We start from the raw sequence: 23,690 nt of genomic DNA, 5'->3' as shown, positions 1-23,690 counted from the left end.
AGAACTAATTCCAATGGTGGAGATTTTCCTTGCCGAGGGTGTTTCACTCAGAGGGAAAGCGGCCGGCCTCATATCCTGGTTTGCGCGCGCAGATAAGGAGTGAGCGATTCCTCCGAGTGCCTCGGCAGTGCGCGCCCCTGTTATCGCACAGAGGGGCAGAGTCAGGGGCCTTTGTGTGGGCCAAAGCGGAATCTCGGGCCGCCCCAGCGCCTTGCAAAAGCCGCGCACGGGGACGGAGCGAGACTCAATTCCAACGCTGCAACTTTTCCCTGCGGTCGGGGGTTTCACTCAGAACGTGAGACTGCTGGCCGGATATCTTGGTCTGCGCACGCAGCCAGTGAGTGAGAGTTTTCTCCAAGCGCCCCGGAAGTGGGCACCCGCTTGTGTTACCGGACAGAGTGGCAGAGCCAGAGGTCTGTGAGTGGGTGGAAAGCCCGCCTGATTATGCTAGCAGCTCTGACTGACTGAGCCTTACCCAGAGCCCTGTGCTGAGTGGAAATAGAGTGGGGAGTTGCCAGCTCTTTGAGCCTCTTACTATCCAGGCAGAGGCAGCAGCAACCCCATAGCTGGATTATCAGGCTACTAATTGAGGAAGGAAAGACTAGGAGAAAGGCTCCAGGAACACGGACTCTCTCACTGTCGGAGCCTATAAATGCTAATAGCCTCGACTGCCAACAAGACTAAAGCACAATACATGACATTGCCATAGAGACTTATCAACTGCAAACCTCCACCTGAGCGTGGCAAAGGGGCAAAACCCGGGGTACAGAGTCACCGACCAGGAAGAGGGAGAGAAAAGAAAAAGCAAGAAGATAACCTCTCAAAATCAAGAATAATCTGCAGACTTTATAACCTATCCCATTTTATTATATTTGTTCGTTTGTTTCTCTTATCTTCATTCTTGATACTTTTTTTTTTCCTCCTCCAATTTGGCCGATTAACTCTCTACCGGTCTTACTCTCTCCTCTCCTTGAACTACACTACCCATAAGTGTTACATCTCCCATTATCTTTTCTCTTCTCTTCCTTTCTCTCTATGAGGGTTGCACTCCAAAACCCTTAACTCTCTCTCTCTCTCTCTCCTTTCTTTTTTCTTCTTTTAGTGGTTCCCTCTTTTTTTTTTCTCTCTCTTTTTCTCTCTCTTTCTTTTCTCCCTCTATATTAGTTTCTTCCTTTTTCCTTTACATCTCCTCTCATTCAAACCTCAATAACAAACAAATTATCTTATCTGGGACTCAAACTTATGTTTGTGGCATTTTGGGGGGTTTTTACTTCACCTTTTTAACTCACTAGCAGTGCTCCCATCCCTGGCTCTCCATATTATCTAGTTCTTGTTCCACTAAATACAATAGTAATTTTTTAATTTGTCCCCCCATTTTTCCGTTTTTCTCTTAATCCTCTCATCATAACTCTTAGACAACCAACACCTAAAAGCAAATCATTTTATTCTTGACCCAAATTTTTTCCTTATTTGCTTTTTGTGGGTCCATATGCTCTTTTTTTTCTTTTTTCTTTCTTTTTTTTTTTTTTTTTTTTTTCCCCTTTATTACTTTTCCCCAATTCAGGCCCTCCATCACAGGCATTGTTTGGTATAATTCACAGTCCACCACAAGATTTTATCAAGAAAGAGGGGAGAGGAGAGGAGAGGAAAAAAGGAGGGGGGGAATAATTTCCTTTTTTTTTTTTTTTTTTTTTTTTTTAATTTTTATTTTATTTTATTTTTCTTTATTTCATTATTAATTTTTTTTAAAAAAAAACAACTCTTTTCGATTTTTTTTTATTATTTTTTTAAACTTTTTATTCTTTATTAAATCTCATTAATACTATCAACAAAACCACCCTCAGATGCCATTAAGGAAGAGAAAATCGAATATCATGGATACAAAAGAAAGAGAGGTAACACAGCTAGATGAGGAAAAATCTATGGAGAAAAAATTTAATATATTGGAAACCTTGGAGCTAAATGACAGAGAATTCAAGATAGAAATCCTAAAAATCCTCCGAGATATACAAGAAAACACAGAAAGGCAATTTAGGGAGCTCAGAAAACAACTCAATGAACACAAAGAATATATGTCCAAGGAAATTGAAACTATAAAAACAAATCAAACAGAGATGAAAAACTCAATTCACGAGCTGAAAAACGAAGTAACAAGCTTAGCTAATAGAACAGGTCAGATAGAAGAGAGGATTAGTGAAATAGAAGACAAGCAACTTGAGGCACAACAGAGAGAAGAAGAAAGAGACTCAAAAATTAAAAAAAATGAGATAGCCCTACAAGAATTATCTGACTCCATCAAAAAGAATAACATAAGAATAATAGGTATATCAGAGGGAGAAGAGAGAGAAAATGGAATGGAGAACATACTCAAACAAATAATAGATGAGAACTTCCCAAGCCTGTGGAAAGAACTAAAGCCTCAAGTTCAAGAAGCAAACAGAACTCCAAGTTTTCTTAACCCCAACAAACCTACTCCAAGGCATATCATAATGAAATTGACACAAACCAACGGCAAAGAAAAAATTCTCAAGGCAGCCAGGGAAAAGAAGAATACAACATATAAAGGAAGGCCCATTAGATTATCATCCGATTTCTCAGCAGAAACTCTACAAGCTAGAAGAGAGTGGACCCCAATATTTAAAGTCCTGAAAGAGAGGAACTTTCAGCCACGAATACTATACCCATCAAAGCTATCCTTCAAATATGAAGGAGAAATAAAAACATTCACAGATACAGAAAAGATGAGGGAATTTATCATCAGAAAACCCCCACTCCAGGAATTACTAAAGGGGGTTCTCCAATCAGATACAAAGAACAAAAAAAAACAGAGCCACAAGTAAAAGCTCCAAGAAGAACACAATAAAACCAAATTTAAACTGTGACAACAACAAAAAGAAAGAGGGGGAGAAGATGGAGATTAACAGTAGCAAAGGACGATGGAGTGCAAAAGTACTCACAAAATAGTTCGCTACAATGAACAGGGTAGGGACCCTTTTCATTATTCAAAGGTAACCACCATTGAAAAAACCACCACAGAAGCACATGAGATAAAAAAGATAGCAACAGTGGAAAGATGTATGGAATACAACCAAATAAAAACAAAAGATAGAAAAACAAAAGAGAAGGATCAAACAAGACACAAAACTAACAGAAAGCAAGATATAAAATGGCAATAGGGAACTCACAAGTATCAATAATTACACTAAATGTAAACGGATTAAACTCACCAATAAAAAGGCACAGAGTAGCAGAATGGATTAAAAAAGAAAATCCAACTGTATGCTGCCTACAGGAAACTCATCTAAGTAACAAGGATAAAAACAAATTCAAAGTGAAAGGCTGGAAAACAATACTCCAAGCAAATAACATCCAAAAAAAAGCAGGTGTAGCAATACTCATATCTGATGATGCTGACTACAAGACAGCAAAAGTACTCAGAGACAAAAATGGCCATTTCATAATGGCTAAGGGGACACTGAATCAAGAAGACATAACAATTCTTAATATATATGCACCAAACCGAGGAGCACCAAAATATATAAGACAGCTACTTATTGATCTTAAAACAAAAACTGACAAAAATACAATCATACTTGGAGACCTCAATACACCGCTGACGGCTCTAGATCGGTCATCCAAACAGAGAATCAACAAAGACATAGTGGCCTTAAACAAAACACTAGAGCACCTGGATATGATAGACATCTACAGGACATTTCATCCCAAAGTGACTGAGTATACATTTTTCTCCAGTGTACATGGATCATTCTCAAGAATTGACCATATGTTGGGCCACAAAAACAACATCAGCAAATTCAGAAAAATTGAAGTTGTACCAAGCATATTTTCTGATCATAAAGCCTTGAAACTAGAATTCAACTGCAAAAAAGAGGAAAAAAATCCCAAAAAAATGTGGAAACTAAACAACATACTTTTAAAAAATGAATGGGTCAAAGAAGAAATAAGTGCAGAGATCAAAAGATATATACAGACTAATGAAAATGACAATACGACATATCAGAATCTATGGGATGCAGCAAAAGCAGTGATAAGAGGGAAGTTCATATCACTTCAGGCATATATGAACAAACAAGAGAGAGCCCAAGTGAACCACTTAACTTCCCACCTTAAGGAACTAGAAAAAGAAGAACAAAGACAACCCAAAACCAGCCGAAGAAAGGAGATAATAAAAATCAGAGCAGAAATAAATGAATTAGAGAACAGAAAAACTATAGAAAAAATTAATAGAACAAGAAGCTGGTTCTTTGAAAAGATCAACAAAATTGACAAACCCTTGGCAAGACTTACCAAGGAAAAAAGAGAAAGAACTCATATAAACAAAATCCAAAATGAAAGAGGAGAAATCACCACGGACACCGTAGATATACAAAGAATTATTGTAGAATACTATGAAAAACTTTATGCTACTAAATTCAACAACCTAGAAGAAATGGATAAATTCCTAGAAAAATACAACCTTCCTAGACTGAGTCAAGAAGAAGCAGAAAGCCTAAACAGACCTATCAGTAGAGAAGAAATAGAAAAAAACATTAAAAACCTCCCCAAAAATAAAAGTCCAGGCCCTGACGGCTATACCAGCGAATTTTATCAAACATTCAAAGAAGACTTGGTTCCTATTCTACTCAAAGTCTTCCAAAAAATTGAAGAAGAAGCAATACTTCCAAACACATTTTATGAGGCCAACATAACCCTCATACCAAAACCAGGCAAGGATGGCACAAAAAAAGAAAACTACAGACCAATATCTCTAATGAATACAGATGCTAAAATACTAAACAAAATACTAGCAAATCGAATACAACAACATATTAAAAAAATAATACATCATGATCAAGTGGGATTCATCCCAGAATCTCAAGGATGGTTCAACATACGTAAAACGGTTAATGTAATACACCATATCAACAAAACAAAGAACAAAAACCACATGATCTTATCAATAGACGCAGAAAAGGCTTTCGATAAAATACAACACAATTTTATGTTTAAGATTCTCAACAAAATGGGTATAGAAGGAAAATATCTCAACATGATAAAGGCCATATATGATAAACCATCAGCTAACATCATATTAAATGGCACTAAACTGAAGGCTTTCCCCCTTAAATCAGGAACAAGACAGGGTTGTCCACTCTCTCCACTCTTATTTAATGTGGTACTAGAGGTTCTAGCCAGAGCAATCAGACAAGACAAAGAAATAAAAGGCATCCATATCGGAAAAGAAGAAGTAAAGGTATCACTTTTTGCAGATGATATGATACTATACATCGAAAACCCCAAAGAATCCACAAAAAGACTACTAGAAACAATAAGCCAATACAGTAAGGTCGCAGGATACAAAATTAACATACAGAAGTCAATAGCCTCTCTATATGCCAACAATGAAACAACTGAGAAGGAACTCAAAAGAATAATCCCCTTCACGATTGCAACAAAAAAAATAAAATACTTAGGAATAAACATAACAAAGAATGTAAAGGACTTATATAATGAAAACTATAAACCATTGTTAAGGGAAATCGAAAAAGATATAATTAGATGGAAGAATATACCTTGTTCTTGGCTAGGAAGAATAAATATAATCAAGATGGCTATATTACCCAAAGCAATATACAAATTTAATGCAATTCCCATCAAACTTCCAATGACATTTTTTAAAGAAATAGAGCAAAAAATCATCAGATTTATATGGAACTATAAAAAACCCCGAATAGCCAAAGCAATCCTAAAGAAAAAGAATGAAGCTGGGGGCATTTCAATACCTGACTTCAAACTCTATTATAGGGCCACGACAATCAAAACAGCATGGTATTGGCAGAAAAATAGACACTCAGACCAATGGAACAGAATAGAAAGTCCAGAAATAAAACCACATATATATAGTCAAATAATTTTTGATAAAGGGGCCAACAACACACAATGGAGAAAAGAAAGCCTCTTCAATAAATGGTGCTGGGAAAACTGGAAAGCCACATGCAAAAGAATGAAACTGGACTACAGTCTCTCCCCCTGTACAAAAATTAACTCAAAATGGATCAAAGATCTAAACATAAGACCTGAAACAATTAAGTACATAGAAGAAGACATAGGTACTCAACTCAGGGACCTGGGTTTTAAAGAGCATTTTATGAATTTGACTCCAATGGCAAGAGAAGTGAAGGCAAAAATTAATGAATGGGACTACATCAGACTAAGAAGTTTTTGCTCAGCAAGAGAAACTGATAACAAAATAAACAGAAAGCCAACTAAATGGGAAATGATTTTTTCAAACGACAGCTCAGATAAGGGCCTAATATCCAAAATATACAAAGAACTCATAAAACTCAACAACAAACAAACAAACAACCCAATAAAAAAATGGGAAGAGGATATGAATAGACACTTCTCCCAGGAAGAAATACAAATGGCCAACAGATATATGAAAAGATGCTCATCTTCTTTAGCTATTAGAGAAATGCAAATCAAAACGGCAATGAGATACCACCTCACACCTGTTCGATTAGCTGTTATTAGCAAGTCAGGTAACAGCAAAAGTTGGAGAGGCTGTGGAGAAAAAGGAACCCTCATACACTGTTGGTGGGAATGTAAAGTAGTACAACCATTATGGAAGAAAGTATGGTGGTTCCTCAAAAAACTGAAAATAGAACTACCTTATGACCCAGCAATCCCTCTACTGGGTATATATCCCAAAAACTCAGAAACATTGATACGTAAAGACACATGCAGCCCCATGTTTATTGCAGCATTGTTCACAGTGGCCAGGACATGGAAACAACCAAAAAGCCCATCAATAGATGACTGGATAAAGAAGATGTGGCACATATACACTATGGAATACTACTCAGCCATAAGAAATGATGACATCGGAACATTTACAGCAAAATGGTGGGATCTTGATAACATGATACGAAGCGAAATAAGTAAATCAGAAAAAAACAGGAACTGTATTATTCCATACGTAGGTGGGACATAATAGTGAAACTAAGAGACATTTATAAGAGTGTGGTGGTTACGGGGGGGAGGGGGGAATGGGAGAGGGATAGGGGGTGGGGAGGGGCACAAAGAAAACAAGATAGAAGGTGACAGAGGACAATCTGACTTTGGGTGGTGGGTATGCAACATAATTGAACGACAAGATAACCTGGACTTGTTATCTTTGAATATATGTATCCTGATTTATTGATGTCACCCCATTAAAAAAATAAAATTATATATAAAAAAAAAAAAAAAAAAAAAGGCAAAATAAAAAATTAATGAAACAAGGAAGTGGTTCTTTAAAATAAAATTGACAAACCTCTGGTTAGACTAAGTAAGAAAAACAGAGAAAAGACCTAAATAAATAAAATCAGAAATGATAAAGGAAAAATTACAAAGGACAACACAGGAATACAAAAGGATTATACAGAATACTATGAAAGGCTACATGCCACCAAATTCAATTAAATACATTGTTAGAAATATATAATCTTCCTAGACTAAACCATGAAAAACTGGAAAACCGAAGTAGACCAATCAACAGTCCAACACTAGAGGCTTCGTTTGTGAATTCTGCCAAATATTCCAAGATTTAAATACCTATCCTTCTCAAACTCTCCCAAACAAAGAAAAGGGAATTGTTCCTAACTCATTTTATGAGGCCAACATTATTCTGATACCAAAACAAAGTAGGAACAATATACACAAAAATATTATAGGTCAATAAATCGGATGAACATAGATGCAAAAGTCCTAACAAAATACTAGCAAAGTGAATACATTAAAATGATAATGTATCATCACAATCAAGTGAGGTTCATTCCAGAGATGCAAGGATGGTTCAACAAATGCAAATCAATCAATGTGTATACCACATTAACAGAATAAAAGATAAAAATCATATGATCACATCAATAGATGCAGGAAAAGCATTTGCAGACAAAACAGAACACCCATTTATGATTAATAAAATGGAAATAGACAGAAAAGTACCTCAATATAATAAAGGCCATATATGTATGACAAACCTTCAACTAATATCACACTCAATGGAGAAAAACTAACTAATATCACACTCAATGGAGAAAAACTGAAAGTTTTTCCTCTAAGATCAGGAACAAGTTAATAGTGGTTTTTGCCACTATTATTCAACATAGCACTGGAAGTCCTAGCTAGAGCAATCAGACAAGAAAAAGAAATAAAAGGCATCCAAACTGGGAATGAAGAAGTAAAACTGTCACTATTTGCAGATGACATGATTCTATATATAGAAAACCCTAAGGACTCCACCAAAAGACTATTAGAAACAATAAACAAATATAGTAAAGATGCAAAATACAAATCAATATGCAAAAGTCTGTAATGTTCCTATATACTAACAATAAAATATCAGAAAAGAAAATGAATCCCATTTGTAATTGCAACAAAAAGGATAAAATACCTAAGACTATACCTAACAAAGGAAGTGAGGAGCTCTGGCTGGTTGGCTCAGTCGTAGAGCATCGGCCTGGCGTGTAGGAGTCCCGGGTTCAATTCCCGGCCAGGGCACACAGGAGAAGAGCCCATCTGCTTCTCCACCCCTCCCCCTCTCCTTCCTCTCTGTCTCTCTCTTCCCCTCCTGCAGCCAAGGTTCCATTGGAGCAGAGTTTGCCTGGGCGCTGAGGATGGCTCTGTGGCCTCTGCCTCAGGCGCTAGAATGGCTCTGGTTGCAACAGAGCAACGCCCCAATGGGCAGAGCATCGCCCCCTGGTGGGCGAACCAGGTGGATCCTGCTCGGGCACATGCGGGAGTCTGTCTGACTGCCTCCCCGTTTCCAACTTCAGAGAAATAAAAAAAAAAAAAAAAAAAAAGGAAGTGAGGAACCTATACGCTGAAAACTACAAAATATTGTTGATAAAAAAAAAACTGGGCCCTGGCCGGTTGGCTCAGCGGTAGAGCGTCGGCCTAGCATGCGGAGGACCCGGGTTCGATTCCCAGCCAGGGCACACAGGAGAAGCGCCCATTTGCTTCTCCACCCCTCCGCTGCACTTTCTTCTCTGTCTCTCTCTCTTCCCCTCCCACAGCCAAGGCTCCATTGGAGCAAAGATGGCCCGGGCGCTGGGGATGGCTCTGTGGCCTCTGCCTCAAGCGCTAGAGTGGCTCTGGTCGCAACATGGCGACGCCCAGGATGGGCAGAGCATCGCCCCCTGGTGGGCAGAGCATCGCCCCTGGTGGGCGTGCCGGGTGGATCCCGGTCGGGCGCATGCGGGAGTCTGTCTGACTGTCTCTCCCTGTTTCCAGCTTCAGAAAAATGAAAAAAAAAAAAAAAAAAAAAAACTGAAGCAGACACAATGAAATGGAGAGATATTCTGTGTTTATAATTTGAAAGAATTAACATATTAAAATGGCCATCTTATCCATGCAATATACAGATTTAATGCAATCCTCATCAAAATCCCAACAGCATTTTTCAAAGAAATAAAACAAAAAATCCTCAAATAGTATGGAACCACAAAGACCCTGAACAGCCAAAGCAATTCTGAGAAAAGAACCAAGCCAGAGATATCACATCCCTGACTGCAACTTGTACTACAAAGCTATAATCATCAAAACAGTATGGTTTTGGCAGAAAAACAGACACATAGACCAATGGAACATAATTGAGAGCTCAGAAATAAAGTCACACATAGAAGGGCAAATTATTTTTGACAAAGGAGCCAAAAACACACAATGGAGAAAAGAAAACCTCTTCAATAAATGGTGCTGGCCCTGGCTGGTTGGCTCAGTGGTAGAGCATCAGCCTGGCATGCGGGAGTCCCGGGTTCGATTCCTGGCTAGGGCACACAGGAGAAGCGCCCATCTGCTTCTCCACCCCTCCCCTTCTCCTTCCTCTCTGTCTCTCTCTTCCCCTCCCGCAGCCGAGGCTCCATTGGAGCAGAGTTTGCCCGGGCGCTGAGGATGGCTCTGTGGCCTCTGCCTCAGGCACTAGAATGGCTCTGATTGCAGCAGAGCGACGCCCCAGATAGGCGGAGCATCGCCCCCTGGTGGGCATGCCGGGTGGATCCCGGTCAGCGCATGCAGGAGTCTGTCTGACTGCCTCCCCGTTTCCAACTTCAGAAAAATACAAAATAAAAAAAAATAAATGGTGCTACAAAAATGAGAAAATCACAAGTAAAAAATGAAACTAGACTGTTATCTGACACTATACACAAAATTAACTCAAAATACATGAAAAAGTTGAATAAATAAAAGACCTTAAACAATAAAATATATAGAAGAAAACATAGATACTAAATTTATGGACTTGGTCTCAGAGGAGTTTTTGTGAACTTGACCTCAAACTCAAGGAAAGTAAAGGCAAAAATAAATTAATGGGACTACATCAATCTAAAAAACTACTGCATAGCAAAAGAAACCACCAATAAAAGAGCAACCAATGGAACAAGAGAAGATATTTGTAACTGTACCTCTAATAAGGGTCTAATATCCAAAATACTATATAAAGAAGTCATAACTCAACAACAAAAAACCAAACAATCCAATTAAAATATGGGCAAAGGACCTAAGCAAACACTTTTCCCAAGAAGATATGAAGATGGCCAAGAAATATAGAAAAAGACACTCAACTCCAATAGCTTTAAATGAAATGCAAATCAAAACTACAGTGAGATACCACATCACGCCTGTTAGAATGGCTATTGTCAGTAAGACAAGAAATAACAAATACTGGAGAAGATGGTGGCGAAAAGAGAACCCTCGTACACTGCTAATGGCAATGTAAACTGATGCAGTCTCTATGGAATATAGTATGAAGGTTCCTCAAAAAATTAAGAATAGAGCTACCAAATGACCCAATCCTTCTTTTGGGAACCTACCCATAAATTTTGAAAACATTTATTCTTAAAGATATATGTACCTCTATGTTTAATGTATCATGATTCACAATAGCCAAGACATGGAGACACACTAAGTGTCCCCAACAAATGACTGGATAAAGATATAGTACTACCGTGTTTCCCTGAAAATAAGACAGTGTCTTATATTAATTTTTGCTCCTAAAGACGTGCTAGGTTTTCTTTTCAGGGGATGTCTTATTTTTCCATGAACAAGAATTCACAATTATTGTTGAACAAAAAAATCAACATTTATTAATATACTGTAGTCATATCATCACAAACATCAGCATAACCAGCCAAACTCTGAATTCCATCAAGAATTTCTTGTGACTCTATTTTCATGTACAACAATCTACCCTGTTTCCCTAAAAATAAGACTGTGTCTTATATTAATTTTTGCTCCTCAAGACGCACTAGGTCTTATTTTCAGGGGAGGCCTTATATTTCTAAGCTTGAAAAAAATTGCACTAGGTCTTATTTTGGGGGATGTCTTATTTTCGGGGAAACGGGGTATATACAATGGAATCCTACTTCATCATAAAAAATGGTAAAATATTATCATTTGTAATAATATGGATGCATCTTGAGAGTACCATGGTAAGTGAAATAACTCAAGAAAAGAAGAACCATATGATTTCACTCAGATGTGGGACATAAAACAGATAGCAACAAATGAACAGAGAAACTCATAGACACAGAAAACAGTATGGTGGTCACCAGCAGGGAAAGAGAATGGAAGGAGAATGAAAAGGGTAAATAGGGTCAAATGCATGGTGAAAGGAGGAGACTAGACTTTGGGAGGTGAGGACACAATGCAATATATACATGTCTTATAAAATTGCACACCTGCCTAACCAGTGGGGGCACACTGGAAAAGTGTCAACCAGGAGCACTGAGGTTACCCATTTGAAACCCTGAGGTCACTGGCTCTGAGCACAGGGTTGCTGGCTTGAGCAGGGAATCGTCCATACAATCCCAAAACTTGCCAGCTTGAGCCCAAAGGTCATTGGCATGAAAAGCACAAGGTCACTGGCTTGAGCAAGGAGACACTGGCAAGATGAGAAGCTCAATCTGCAGCTAACGTGAAAGCAGCTACAAGTTGATGTTTCTCACCCTCTCTCTCCCTTCCTGTCTCTCTCTCTCTCCCTCTCTCTCTCTCAAAAAATAATCAAACAAAAACAACAAAAAAACCCTGTACACCTGAAACTAATGTTATTAATCAATGTTAATCTAAGAAATTGAACTAAAAATAAGAGGAAATAATCACATACCTCCAAAGTTAATATGTCAAGTATGATTAGGAATAAAAAAACATCTATTTGATTTGCAACTGGGAAACAATTATTTCTTAGCATCTCAATTACTAAAATCCTAATCTAAGTTTTCATGATTCTCTAGCCTGGATTATTTTAATAGTTTTACTAACTCCTCTTCCTGAATCTACCCTGACCCCATCTCCTTCACACAGCTGCCAAAGTGGTTTTGTTAAATATGCCAAGCACACTTCTGCCTCCATGCCTTTGCACTGCTTGTCCTCTCATGTCTGCAAAGCCCTTTTAAATTATCTTTCTGGCTTGTCTCTTGCTTTTATTAGGCCTCTTTAAATGCCACTTTTTAAGAAAGGTCTTTGCCCACTACCTTACTTAAAAAAAAATAGCACCCACCTGTTACTCTTTAGTGTTCTTGTACAGACTGTCTTTCTTCACAGCACTTATCACCACCTGACATGTAATTTTAATTTCTGCCTCACCACACAAACACCAGAACATACGTTTCATGAGAGCAGGGATTTTATCTAATATTTTATTTTCAGCACGTAGAGCAATGTCAGCATGTACTGAATACACAAAAAAGTATTTCTTGAATAAATGAATAGAAAGAATTCAAAAAGAGTGGTTTTAGTAGAAGAGTAAGAGCAAATACCAGATTACAAAGGGTTAAGAAGTAGTTAAGACGTTGCTATGAGGCCCTGGCCAGCTGGCTCAACGGTAGAGCATCGGCCGGTGTGTGAATTCCCAGGTTCCCAATCAGGGCATATAGGAGAAATGACCATCTGCCTCTCCACCGCTTCTCCTTTTTTCTCTCTCTCTCACTCTTCTCTCTCTCTTCCTCTCCCACAGCTATGGCTCAAATGGTTTGAGCAAGTTGGCCCCAGGCACTGAGAATGGCTTGGTGGCCTCGCCTCAGGCTCTAAAATAGCTCGGTTGCACTAAGCAATGGAGCAGCGGCCCCAGATGGGCAGAGCATCCCCCAGTAGGAGGTATGCCCGGTGGATCCCAGTCTAAGCGCATGCGGGAGTCTGTCTCTGCCTCCCCACCTCTCACTTAAAAAAACAAAACAAAAAAAGAGGGTGCTATGAAGTTATGTTGTTTCCCAATACATATTTTGTTCTGTCCATTGGAAGACCCTAAAAACTATGACACCCTAAATAATAGTGAGGCCCTCTCACACCTAATTTTGTTCTCTAAATACTACTCCTCACTAAAAAGAACCCATACAAATAATGAGGCCAGGACATCTTTTGTTCCTATAACAGAATAGTGTTTAGGGTAACAGAACCATATCTAAAAAGACACAGGGGCCATCCTAAAAGGGCTCCTGCAACCAAAATTACGTCTATATGAACAACAAAAATAATGACTATATTAGGTTAAAGCCTACTGAATATAATTCCATAAGTCCTTAATAATGACCCTACTAAATAATAATAATTATTATTATTATTATTATTTTTTAAAAATCACTTCTATTAACTCCCTTCTCTGGATATTGGTAGTTAAAGAGAAAAAATGAAGCACTTATTTCTGTTTCCAGTAGGGTAAAATTAGTTCTAGTTAATTAAAGTGTTAAGCAATAAAACCAACTAATAAATGTATTAGAAAAATCATAATTTTGTCTACTGCCATACTACCCTGAACGCGCCCGATCCTGTCTGACCTTACAAGTTAAGCAGGGTCAGGCCTGGTTTGTACTTGGATGGGAGACTTTCTGGAGAAGTCATAATTTTGTTATCCCAAGTGAAATGATTTAAACATGAAAAGTATCATTATCAAATGGATGCTAAAGCACCTGGGTGGAAACTCATGATGAACTAGGTCAGTGGTCGGCAAACTCATTAGTCAACAGAGCCAAATATCAACAGTACAACAACTGAAATTTCTTTTGAGAGCCAAATTTTTTTAACTTAAACTATATAGGTAGGTACATTCCTTATCGAGGTAGCGCCCGCACATGGTATTTTGTGAAAGAGCCACACTCAAGGGGCAAAAGAGCCACATGTGGCTTGCCAGCCGCAGTTTGCCGACCAGGGAACTAGATAGTCTCATGATGCTCAAGTACCAAATAAAGATTATTCAATGATTACAAAGGGAAAAATATAATTTTAAAATAGAAAAACAAATCTGACTGTCATTAATTTCATCCAGTCATCAGTCATGGCATCACTAATAGAGGTGGGGGAGACAGGCATTACACATTTATTAGTTGAATATGAAGTACACAATATCACATTAAGTATTCTTGCAAAAAATGTCTGTACTTAATGTAACTAAGCCTTTAAATTTAGCTCCTACTTTTCAGAAAATACAATGGATAAAGAAATTAAATGAGCTCATGACGATGATCAGACAAATCCTTAAGATTGAATATTCTCTGTAAAACTAACTTGCTGTTTTCTACTACTCAGTGTATTTAAAAGAGGATTTGGAGTGGGCAGTGCTGATCTAAATTCAAAGAAATAAATTAAATAAATAAATAAATTCAAAGAAATATAAAAAAAGGGCTGAATGAAATGCAATTAAAGTTAAAAAGGCATTTTTGGCACAGCTGGGGGAAATTTGAACATAGACTGGGTACTAGACATCATGCAATTATTGTTAAGTGGTGATAGCAATGTGGTACAGGTGGCAAATGCCTTTATCTTATAGGATGAATACTGAAGTAGTAAGGATTAAAATGTCATGATTTCTATAATTTAGTTTGAAATACCTAAGAAAAAAAATACATGAAAGTAATATGACTGGTTCTGGCCGGTTTGCTCAGTGGTAGACTATTGACTTGGCATGTGGAAGTCCAAGTTCGATTCCCGATCTGGGCACACAGAAGAAGTGACCATCTGCTTCTCCTCCCCTCTCCCCTTCTCTTTCTCTTTTTCTTCCCCTCCTGCAGCCATGGCTGGATTGAGTTGAGTGCGTTGGCCCCAGGCACCGAGGATGGCTCCATGTAGTCCCTGCCTCAGGTACTAAAAATATCTCAGTTGAAGCATGGTCCCCAGATGGGGGGTCACCAGGTGGATCCCGGTGGGGGCGCATGTGGGAGTCTGTCTATATTCCCTCCTCTCACTTAGAAAAAAAAAAGAAATATGACAATATATTAATTGTTGAATCTAGATGAGAAGCATATGAATATTTATTATGCTAGCTTATTTTGTCATACGTATGTTTGAAAAATGTCACAATTGAAAAAAAAGGACACAGAAATATGATCTGGAGCTGATGAGTATAAACTATTCTTTCCTTCAAAGTTAAGCTTCATAAAAAGAGAACGGAATGTTATACTAAGGAAGGGTTTGTTTTTGTTGCTTTTAAGTCAGAACTCAAAAATGCTCTTTATATACTGAATAACGTGAACACAAAAAGAGACATTGGAAGATAAAAGACAAAAGGAACAATTAATGAGGCAAGGACATGGAAGAGATGGGGATGAATAACATCCTGTATTCTGATTTAGCATTATAATGGAATAGAAAAAGTATATTCAGAAAAGGAGAGAAAATAAATATTGCTAAATCTGTAAACTGGAAGTTACCAGGGAAAAAAGTTCAGAAAGTTTGAAAATGATGGCTGATGAATTAAAAAGTAAGGTAATCTGCTGGAGAGTCAGATATGGCAAATTGAGATGGGATCTTGGGAAGAATGGTAAGATTTGAAATAACCACTGTGGGGAATGGGAAGAAAATTAGGTCAATAAAATTATACATAGGGTGGCACTGGAGACAAAATTCACTGCCAGACTCTCACTCACTATGCAATTTTCTCCAACACTTGGCTACATGAGTATAGGGTACCAACATCAGAGCAGGTATACTCATTCAGACGAGAGGAAGGCTGTTAGACATCACACTAGAGATGATCTTGATAAAGCACAACAGAGATATATGAGTAAGGGAGTAAAAGAACTCAAGGGTCAGAAGTTTGACAAGTAAGTAGGATAACTGAAATTTCAGAAATGGGATTATACTAGTAATAAATAAGATCTAAAAAACTATCTTTTTCTCTATAAGCCTTTTAATTTACTTTTAAAGAGAGAGATGAAGAGGAAAGAAAAGAGAACATTGATTTCTATAAGCTTTTTTAAAAGTAATATAAATTTTCTTTCTAGCTCATGTGATTTAACTATAGTTTTACAAAGAAGAGAAAATTGAGAGGGCTCCTTTAGGTTTTTATCAGTTACAGAACAGATCAGCTTTTTGGTTTATAATGTCTCAACATGATGGTGTAATGTGCTTGCTATTAGAAATTTCACAAGTAATTTACTAATAGTAACAATTAACACTCATAGACTTGTTTTACAACTAATTTTAATAACATAATTCTCACTTACATTCTAATATATATACTTTCTGGAGTAGTAACATCATAGGAGTAATGTCCTACATGTTAATGTAATTTCATGTTACAGCGGCAAAGCTATTGAGGACTGTTAGCACATAGTACGGCTATCATTATAAAGCATTTTGTAACCATAGAAACTAGTATTAGGAATGTTAACTATGACCTCAGGTTAAGGTTTATTTAAGTACTAAAAGCTAGAAGAGCTGTCGTTCTTAATTAACACCTTTAGCACACTTAAAAAATTAATATTTATGAGCTAAGGTGGCTTATCTTGAACTTTTATGAAATATATACCAAGAAGTTTCACCAAAAAGTAATATACTATAAATAAACATGGAAGTTCTTAATTCACGTAGTGACTTTCTTATTGGTTATGCTAATCTCAAACTTAAGAGATACTCTGCAGTAACTGAAAGAAAAAGAATGTCAGTGAATTGGACCACACCAAAAAGTGGTTTCAAAATAATAGCACGCTCACACATATATACTTACCAGGTTCCTAATTCTAATCCATGTGGATTGGAAGAGAGAGTTTTAAAGGTAATTCACAATTGTCTATGTACCACCATTAAGAGCAGTATGAAATTTCAATATTAAATTTGTTACATTAAAACCATTACCACCAAATAAAATACTACAGTTGTATAAACTGAGGAGGAAAACTGCACTTATCATTAAAATGTTTGCCACTTCTATTTAATTTCCTATATGCTTCAACAAACCCCTATAACTAAAAAGCAAAACATAAAAAACTTACTTTTTCATTTTTTTTGAGTTATACTTGACTTGGTAAGCTGCCTGGATTAATTTGTCTGGACCTCCATCAAACTGATGTGGAATGACCTTTTGAAAGTGCTAAGAAACAATAAAAAATATATATATAAAGAGCAACTTGGTGCAATTTATTATCAACTAATTAACAGTAAAATCTAAAGGCATTCAAGAAATCATAAACTGACTTACCTGTAACATCCCTTCCATGTCTAGTTGCATCAGTTCTGCCTGATTCATTTGAAGAAGTGCTAATCCTACTCGAAACACTATTTCTAAACCCTGAGGAAACAAATTATATAAAGTCAAATTTATCTTACTCTTCCATTAACAAAAACTAATCACTCAAAAGAATAATAAGTTAAAAATTTAGGAATCTAAACCAGAGGTTGGCAAACATTTTTCAGTGTCGGACAGTAAATATTTTAGGTTTTGTGGGCCATATACTTTCACAAATATTCAACTCTGCCATTGCAGCCCAAAGCAGACAAAGACAACACATCAATAAGTGTGCATGGCTGTGTTCTGAGAAAATTTTATTTATCAGACAAGTGGTTTGCAAACCAGTACACAAGTCATAGTTTACTGGCTCCAGACTAAATTAATTTAGCTAGGTAACACAAATTCATCTTCCCTAGATATAATTAATAACAGTTAACATTGGGTTTGGTTAAGATGTAATTCATAACAATTAATAATACTTTCAGGGGCTATCTACTAACCTATCCTTACCTTCCTACAGTCTCATCTAACCTATCCTTACCTTCCTACAGTCTCATCCAAAATACGGAAGACAGAGGATCACTACTACATGTCAATGATAATTAAAAGGACTACCTGCAATGTGTTCATGGAAGAGAAGGAACTTAAAATTCATTACTTCTTGCATTGCAACATATTAACTGCAAGGCAAATTTTATCTCTCAATAATTCTCATGAAATTAATCAGGAGGTTATATATAGGTTTAAGAGTGTGGGCTCCAGATTTTGAATGCCTAGATTTGAATCTTGATTACTATACCTATTTATGTGCTTATGTGTCCATAGACAAGCTAGCTACTTAGCATTCCTCAAAGTCTCAGCTTCCTCATCTAATAAATGGGGAAATGAACAGTACTTAATAGTGTTGTTATAAGGTTCAATGCTATCATCCATGCAAGAAGTTTAGCACAGGACACATGGGTCTCCTTTATCATTCTCCTCACTGTCCTGCTCTAATTAACCCAATGATTCCTTGCCCAGTCTGCCCATTAGCTTACCTCAGACATAAAGATATCAAATATCCTTGTTGCAATTGGTAACGGAAAAGTTGTAAGAAAGATAGTCAGAAACCAGGATGATGCATACATTGAGGTATGAAAACTCTGAGACTGAAAATGAACAAAGAGCTCTGGAAGATGTTCCTAAAGGGGGGAAAAAGAATTCAGTAAAATTGATTATTTTAAACCAAATGATTGGATATACACTAGGTTACCCTACTATATACAAAGATAAAATCAAACATCACACAGAAAAGTTAAGATGTAAAAATTAGTACATTCCAGATAAACATTACTATCTGGGAAGGACAGAAAAGGAAAAGAATGTAGAGTTAGGACTCTGGCTTTATCTATAACATTTGATTTATTAATAAAATAAAGTAAAATTCTTATATTTATCTAACCTTATTGGTGGGTACATGGTTATCTGATACTCTTAAAAACTATACTATTTAAAAAAATTTTTAAAGGGAAGAAATACTATTTCAAAATACTTTCAGGTGCTATCTACCATTAATCACCTTACCTTCCTACCTTCACACCCAAAATACAGATGCTTCAGCAATACTAGCAATTCAAAACATAAATGACATATTAACTGAAAATAGAGCATTTAAGGGTTGACCAAAAAAAACCCAAAAAACAAAAAACAAGCTTATCCTGACCATTTGGTGGCACAGTGCATAAAGCATTAACCTGGGACACTGAGGATCCAGGTTCAAAACCCCAAGGTTGCCGGCTGGAGCACGGGCTCATCAGGCTTAAGCTCAGCTTGAGTGCTGGGTCACCGGCTTGAGCATGAGATCACAGACATGACCCCATGGTCACTGACTTGAGCCCAAAGGTCACCAGCTTGAAGTCCAAGCTCGCTGGCTTGAGCAAGGGGTCATTGGCTCAGCTGGAGGTCCCCCCAACCCAGTCAAGGCACATATGAGAAAGTAATCAGTGAACAACTAAAGTGCCGCAACTACGAGTTGATGTTTCTCATCTCTCTCCCTTCCTGTCTGTCTCTTACACCCCCTCTCTCTCACTTAAAAAAAAAAAAAAAGCTTATTATTTCAGAAAAAGAATTAACTATCATCTCAAGATCTATTTTGTGTTAAAATGTAAAAAAAACCATTTTACATATCCCCTTCCTCCCACCACACATAGAAAAGATGGAGCATTAAAAAATTCCTGTGGGTAAGGCTGCCAGAGAAAAAGAGACTGGCAAAAATGTCTCTCGTGCCAGCTGAATCATCAACCTATATTCTCAAATTCTGCTTATCTAATTGACATTTACATAAATGAGAACATTCACATCATTATTTTACAGGACAATGTAGTATACTTACTTACATATAAAATATAAAAATTAAATCCAGAAAGATAAAATATTTCAAAGGTATTTTTCACTTAATTTTGATTCCTCTCCATTTCACTTCACCCTCATGCTGTCACTAGAATCTGAGTCTTAAAACAGCACCATAAAAGGCTGGAAACATTATTTTTTGAAAAGATTACAGGCTAGCAAAATGTGAGATAAAAGGCAAAGGCAGAGGAGAGAACTGAAAGAGAGAAGAGGCAATCTCAAAGAAAATAAACTGATGTCATTGTTATAATGTCATGGGCTCTGTAAGAAAGCATATCTACATAACAATAACAGGCTATAATAAGGCATACTAAGGAAACTCAGGCATTTAGGCAATGGGGTTATAATACATTTAGCAGACATATTTAAGGTTTGAATATGAAAACTGCAGTCAAGTTCCAGATTGTGACAGTCCAGATATCTGCAGATAATGCTAAATGGAAAGCAGGTCTAAAGTGTGTGTTAATTAAGCAACAAATGCTCATGAGATTAAAACAATTTTTTTCCAATTGTTATGATGCTTCTAACATTAAATTTGCTTAGCTGTCACTCAAACCAAGATGACAAAATATAAAGGCAATATGCATTTTTTTACCAGTACACTTTTACCTGTATCATGCATTCAAACTGGTACATACAAAGGCCCAGTTCTGCCATACTTGGTTTAAAAAGTTCACGAAGTCTATAATCTTGCATTAATTTAACAAATACACAGAAAGCTTCTTCTTCTGGCATCTACATTAGGAAAATAAAAGCAACTAAGGTTAATGTTCTGTGATATACAAATAAGCTAAAATATATTTAAACTAAGTACCCATCCAACTGTAAACACTGTTGAGTGGCCATATGATATAATGTTAAGAGCAACAGACTAGAAATCAAAGTTTTAATCTCCCATTCTATTACAGAGAATGAAAAATTAGCCAAATTTAACAATCTCTGAGACTAACTGTCTCACTTACCTAATTCATTAATTCAATCAACAAATATTCATTTAGAGGCAGATACTTCTCTCTCTTTGGGTATATAGCAGGGAACAAAATAAATACAATCTCTGCCCTCAAGAAATCTGTACTTTCCAGTGAGAGGAATAGACAATAAATGAAAAAAATCAATATATGTCAGGTGGTGATGAGTACTACAAAAATAAAATAAAGGGTAACAGGGAATGCTGGGGAGATGCTATTTACATAAGTAGGTCAGGAAAAGTCCCTTGATAAGACAACACTTGATCAGAATATTGAAGAAAGTAAGGGAAAACTAAGGAAACAATCCTGGGAGAATAATAAAAAGTCCTTGAAATGGAATCAAGATTGGCATGTTCAAAGAACAGGAAATAAGGGGCTATTAAATTAAGAGTAATGTTACAAGTGGTAGTTAGGTTATGGAGGAAAAATAACAGGGAACCAAATTACACAGGGCTTTGGAGGTTCATTGTAAGGATTTGGACTTTTACCTTAAGTGAGGTGAGAAGCCTTTTGAAGTTTCTGAGCAAAAGTGATAGGGTATAGTGTTACAAGAACTTGTAAAATAAGTTTTCAAAGAGTCTGTAATTGGAGTTTCAAGGTATCAACTTCCCATTTTATGTGTAACTCACTAGGAAATTATATCAAATAAGATGACTGTAAAAGCTCTGTAAAGAGCTATACTGATATTCATTTTCATAATATACAAGCATAATATTTATCTAAATTATTAAGCCATCTTTCTCAAAAAGATCAAATTTTCTAATGCTTATTCAATCATTATACCAGTGTGTTTCAAAAAAGAAAACCTCAAAGATCTTTAGGCATTCTTCTTACTGAAGACTGCTTCTAATAACAAAACCTTTTTTTATTTTTTGGCCTTAACACAACCATTACAGGAGGTAAGCATTACTCTTGGCAACTTGTATGTATGTATGTATTTACTTATTCCCTTATTCCCTTATTCCCTTCCTTCCTTCCTTCCTTCCTTCCTCTTTCCTTCCTTCCTTCCTCCTTCCTTCCTTCCTCCTTCCTTTCCTTCCTTCTTCCTTTCCTTTCTTTCTTTCTTTCTTTCTTTCTTTCTTTCTTTCTTTCTTTCTTTCTTTCTTTCTTTCTTTCTTTCCTTTCCTTTCCTTTCCTTTCTTTCTTTCCTTTCTTTCCTTTCCTTTCCTTTCCCTCCCTCTTCCCTTCCCTTCCCTTCCCCTTCCTTCCTTCCTTCCTTCCTTCCAACACGTATAGCCACAAGTCTGCTACAGAAACCACCTTTATTAATCAAATTAAGCCCTAGAGCACCACTGATTTCAGTCCATCACTACAAGAAACGCAACATCCCAGAACTCTCATCCTATGTGATTCTACTGCTCCACTAATTTAACCCCACTTCCAACCGTCCCCAAACGTTTCTACATCACTTTCTGGAACTCGAAATATGCCTCAACAAAATATCCTAACTATATCTTCTATGTCTTTATCAAATGTTCTTTCACCTTCTTCCTCTACTTGAAATCTGGCTTTCCCCTAAGAACAATTTGAATCCAAAACCTAGCTCTACCGTGAGGCGGCTGTGTTCTTTCCCACAACACTGGAAGAAGCCAGGGGGTAGAGAGGCACGTGTCCCTTCTTCAACCTCACTGCCACTTCCACAGCATTAACTCACCATTCTCTCTGAAACATCTACCAGCAGATATTACCCAGTACTCCTCTTTTTCTCAGCAACTACAAACCTCTGGGTCATCCCTTCAAACCCCACTCATGTTCATGTGGATTAATTCCCTGGCCTAGCACATCTTCGCCCTCCTTTGCTCCAATGATCTTGGCAGGCAGTTATTAACTCAGGCTGTAGAGCCATACTAGCTATGGTTCAAATCCCACTAATAGCTACACAACCCTCATCAAATTATTTAACCTCTCCATTGTTCAGTTTTACCATCTATCAAATGAGTAAAATAATAGCACTTACTTCACAGGGATGCAATGAAGATTAATATACATAAAGTATTTACAATGATCTGACCTTGAAGTCCTCTCATTCATTTACACAATACTACCTTACTGTGTTCCCAGCTCTCTCCTTTGCTCACGTTGCTGCTCTATGTATTCACTCTCTTAAATCCACAATTACTTAGTCATTCTCCCTCAGTTATAATTACAACTGCAAAACTCCATTGGATAAATCCAACTCTATAACTACATCTAGGCAGCAGAGAGTGACTGAGTAAAATAAAAACACTTATCCATGATGACTGGTCTCACTTTGAATTCAGGACTACTAATCTCAGTGAATCTTCAATGCTATCTAGTATGTTTTACTTCACAAATTCAATTACTCTCATTCTAGGCCATTTAAAACTTTCTTCTCTGTCCTCAAGCTTCCAAAACCTCCTCCCCACTCATCTCTAAGCTGTTAACCTTGTTTGCTATTTCAACTTCTTTTTTTCATTTTTAAATAATTTTTATTTTTCAATTATTGTTGACATACTATATATTAGTTTCACGTGTATACCCGTGATTATGCATTACATTACTAAGTGATTGTCCCAATAAATCTTGCACCAATATGACACCATACATAATTATAATATTGTTACATTCCCTATGCTGTGCTTTACATCCCCAAAACCATTCTGTGACAACTAATTTGTACTTCTTAATCCCTTCACCTTCTTCACCCATCCCCCAACCCGCCTCCCATCTGGCAACTGACAAAATGTTCTCGGTATCTATGAATCTGTTTCTCTTCTGCTTGTTCATTTCTTTTGTTTGTTTGTTTTTTCAATTATTTATAGATATATATTTATTGCTATTTTATTACTCATATTATTGATCCCTCCCTTCCTCTTTCTTCTTTTTCAAGAAGACCA

The 23,690-nt window shown here is 36.9% G+C and overlaps 1 protein-coding gene across 5 annotated transcripts in view; it reads right to left on the bottom strand.

Moving 5' to 3' along the window:
- EVI5 (ecotropic viral integration site 5) overlaps window positions 1-23,690 on the bottom strand; it is a 260,068-nt gene that overhangs the window by 146,679 nt on the left and 89,699 nt on the right. For all 5 annotated transcript variants that reach the window (XM_066376780.1, XM_066376784.1, XM_066376782.1 and 2 more), the window contains exons 6-9: window positions 20,474-20,599; window positions 18,514-18,657; window positions 17,447-17,536; window positions 17,241-17,338 (exon numbers count right to left, since the gene is read on the bottom strand). In XM_066376780.1, coding sequence (XP_066232877.1) covers window positions 17,241-17,338; window positions 17,447-17,536; window positions 18,514-18,657; window positions 20,474-20,599 — 458 coding nt within the window. The remainder of the gene's footprint in view (window positions 1-17,240; window positions 17,339-17,446; window positions 17,537-18,513; window positions 18,658-20,473; window positions 20,600-23,690) is intronic.

This window comes from Saccopteryx leptura, chromosome 3 (genome assembly GCF_036850995.1).
Source record: "Saccopteryx leptura isolate mSacLep1 chromosome 3, mSacLep1_pri_phased_curated, whole genome shotgun sequence".
Classification (NCBI taxonomy): domain Eukaryota; kingdom Metazoa; phylum Chordata; class Mammalia; order Chiroptera; family Emballonuridae; genus Saccopteryx; species Saccopteryx leptura.
Note: the sequence above shows the minus strand (reverse complement) of the source record. Positions and strands in the feature narration are given on the sequence as shown.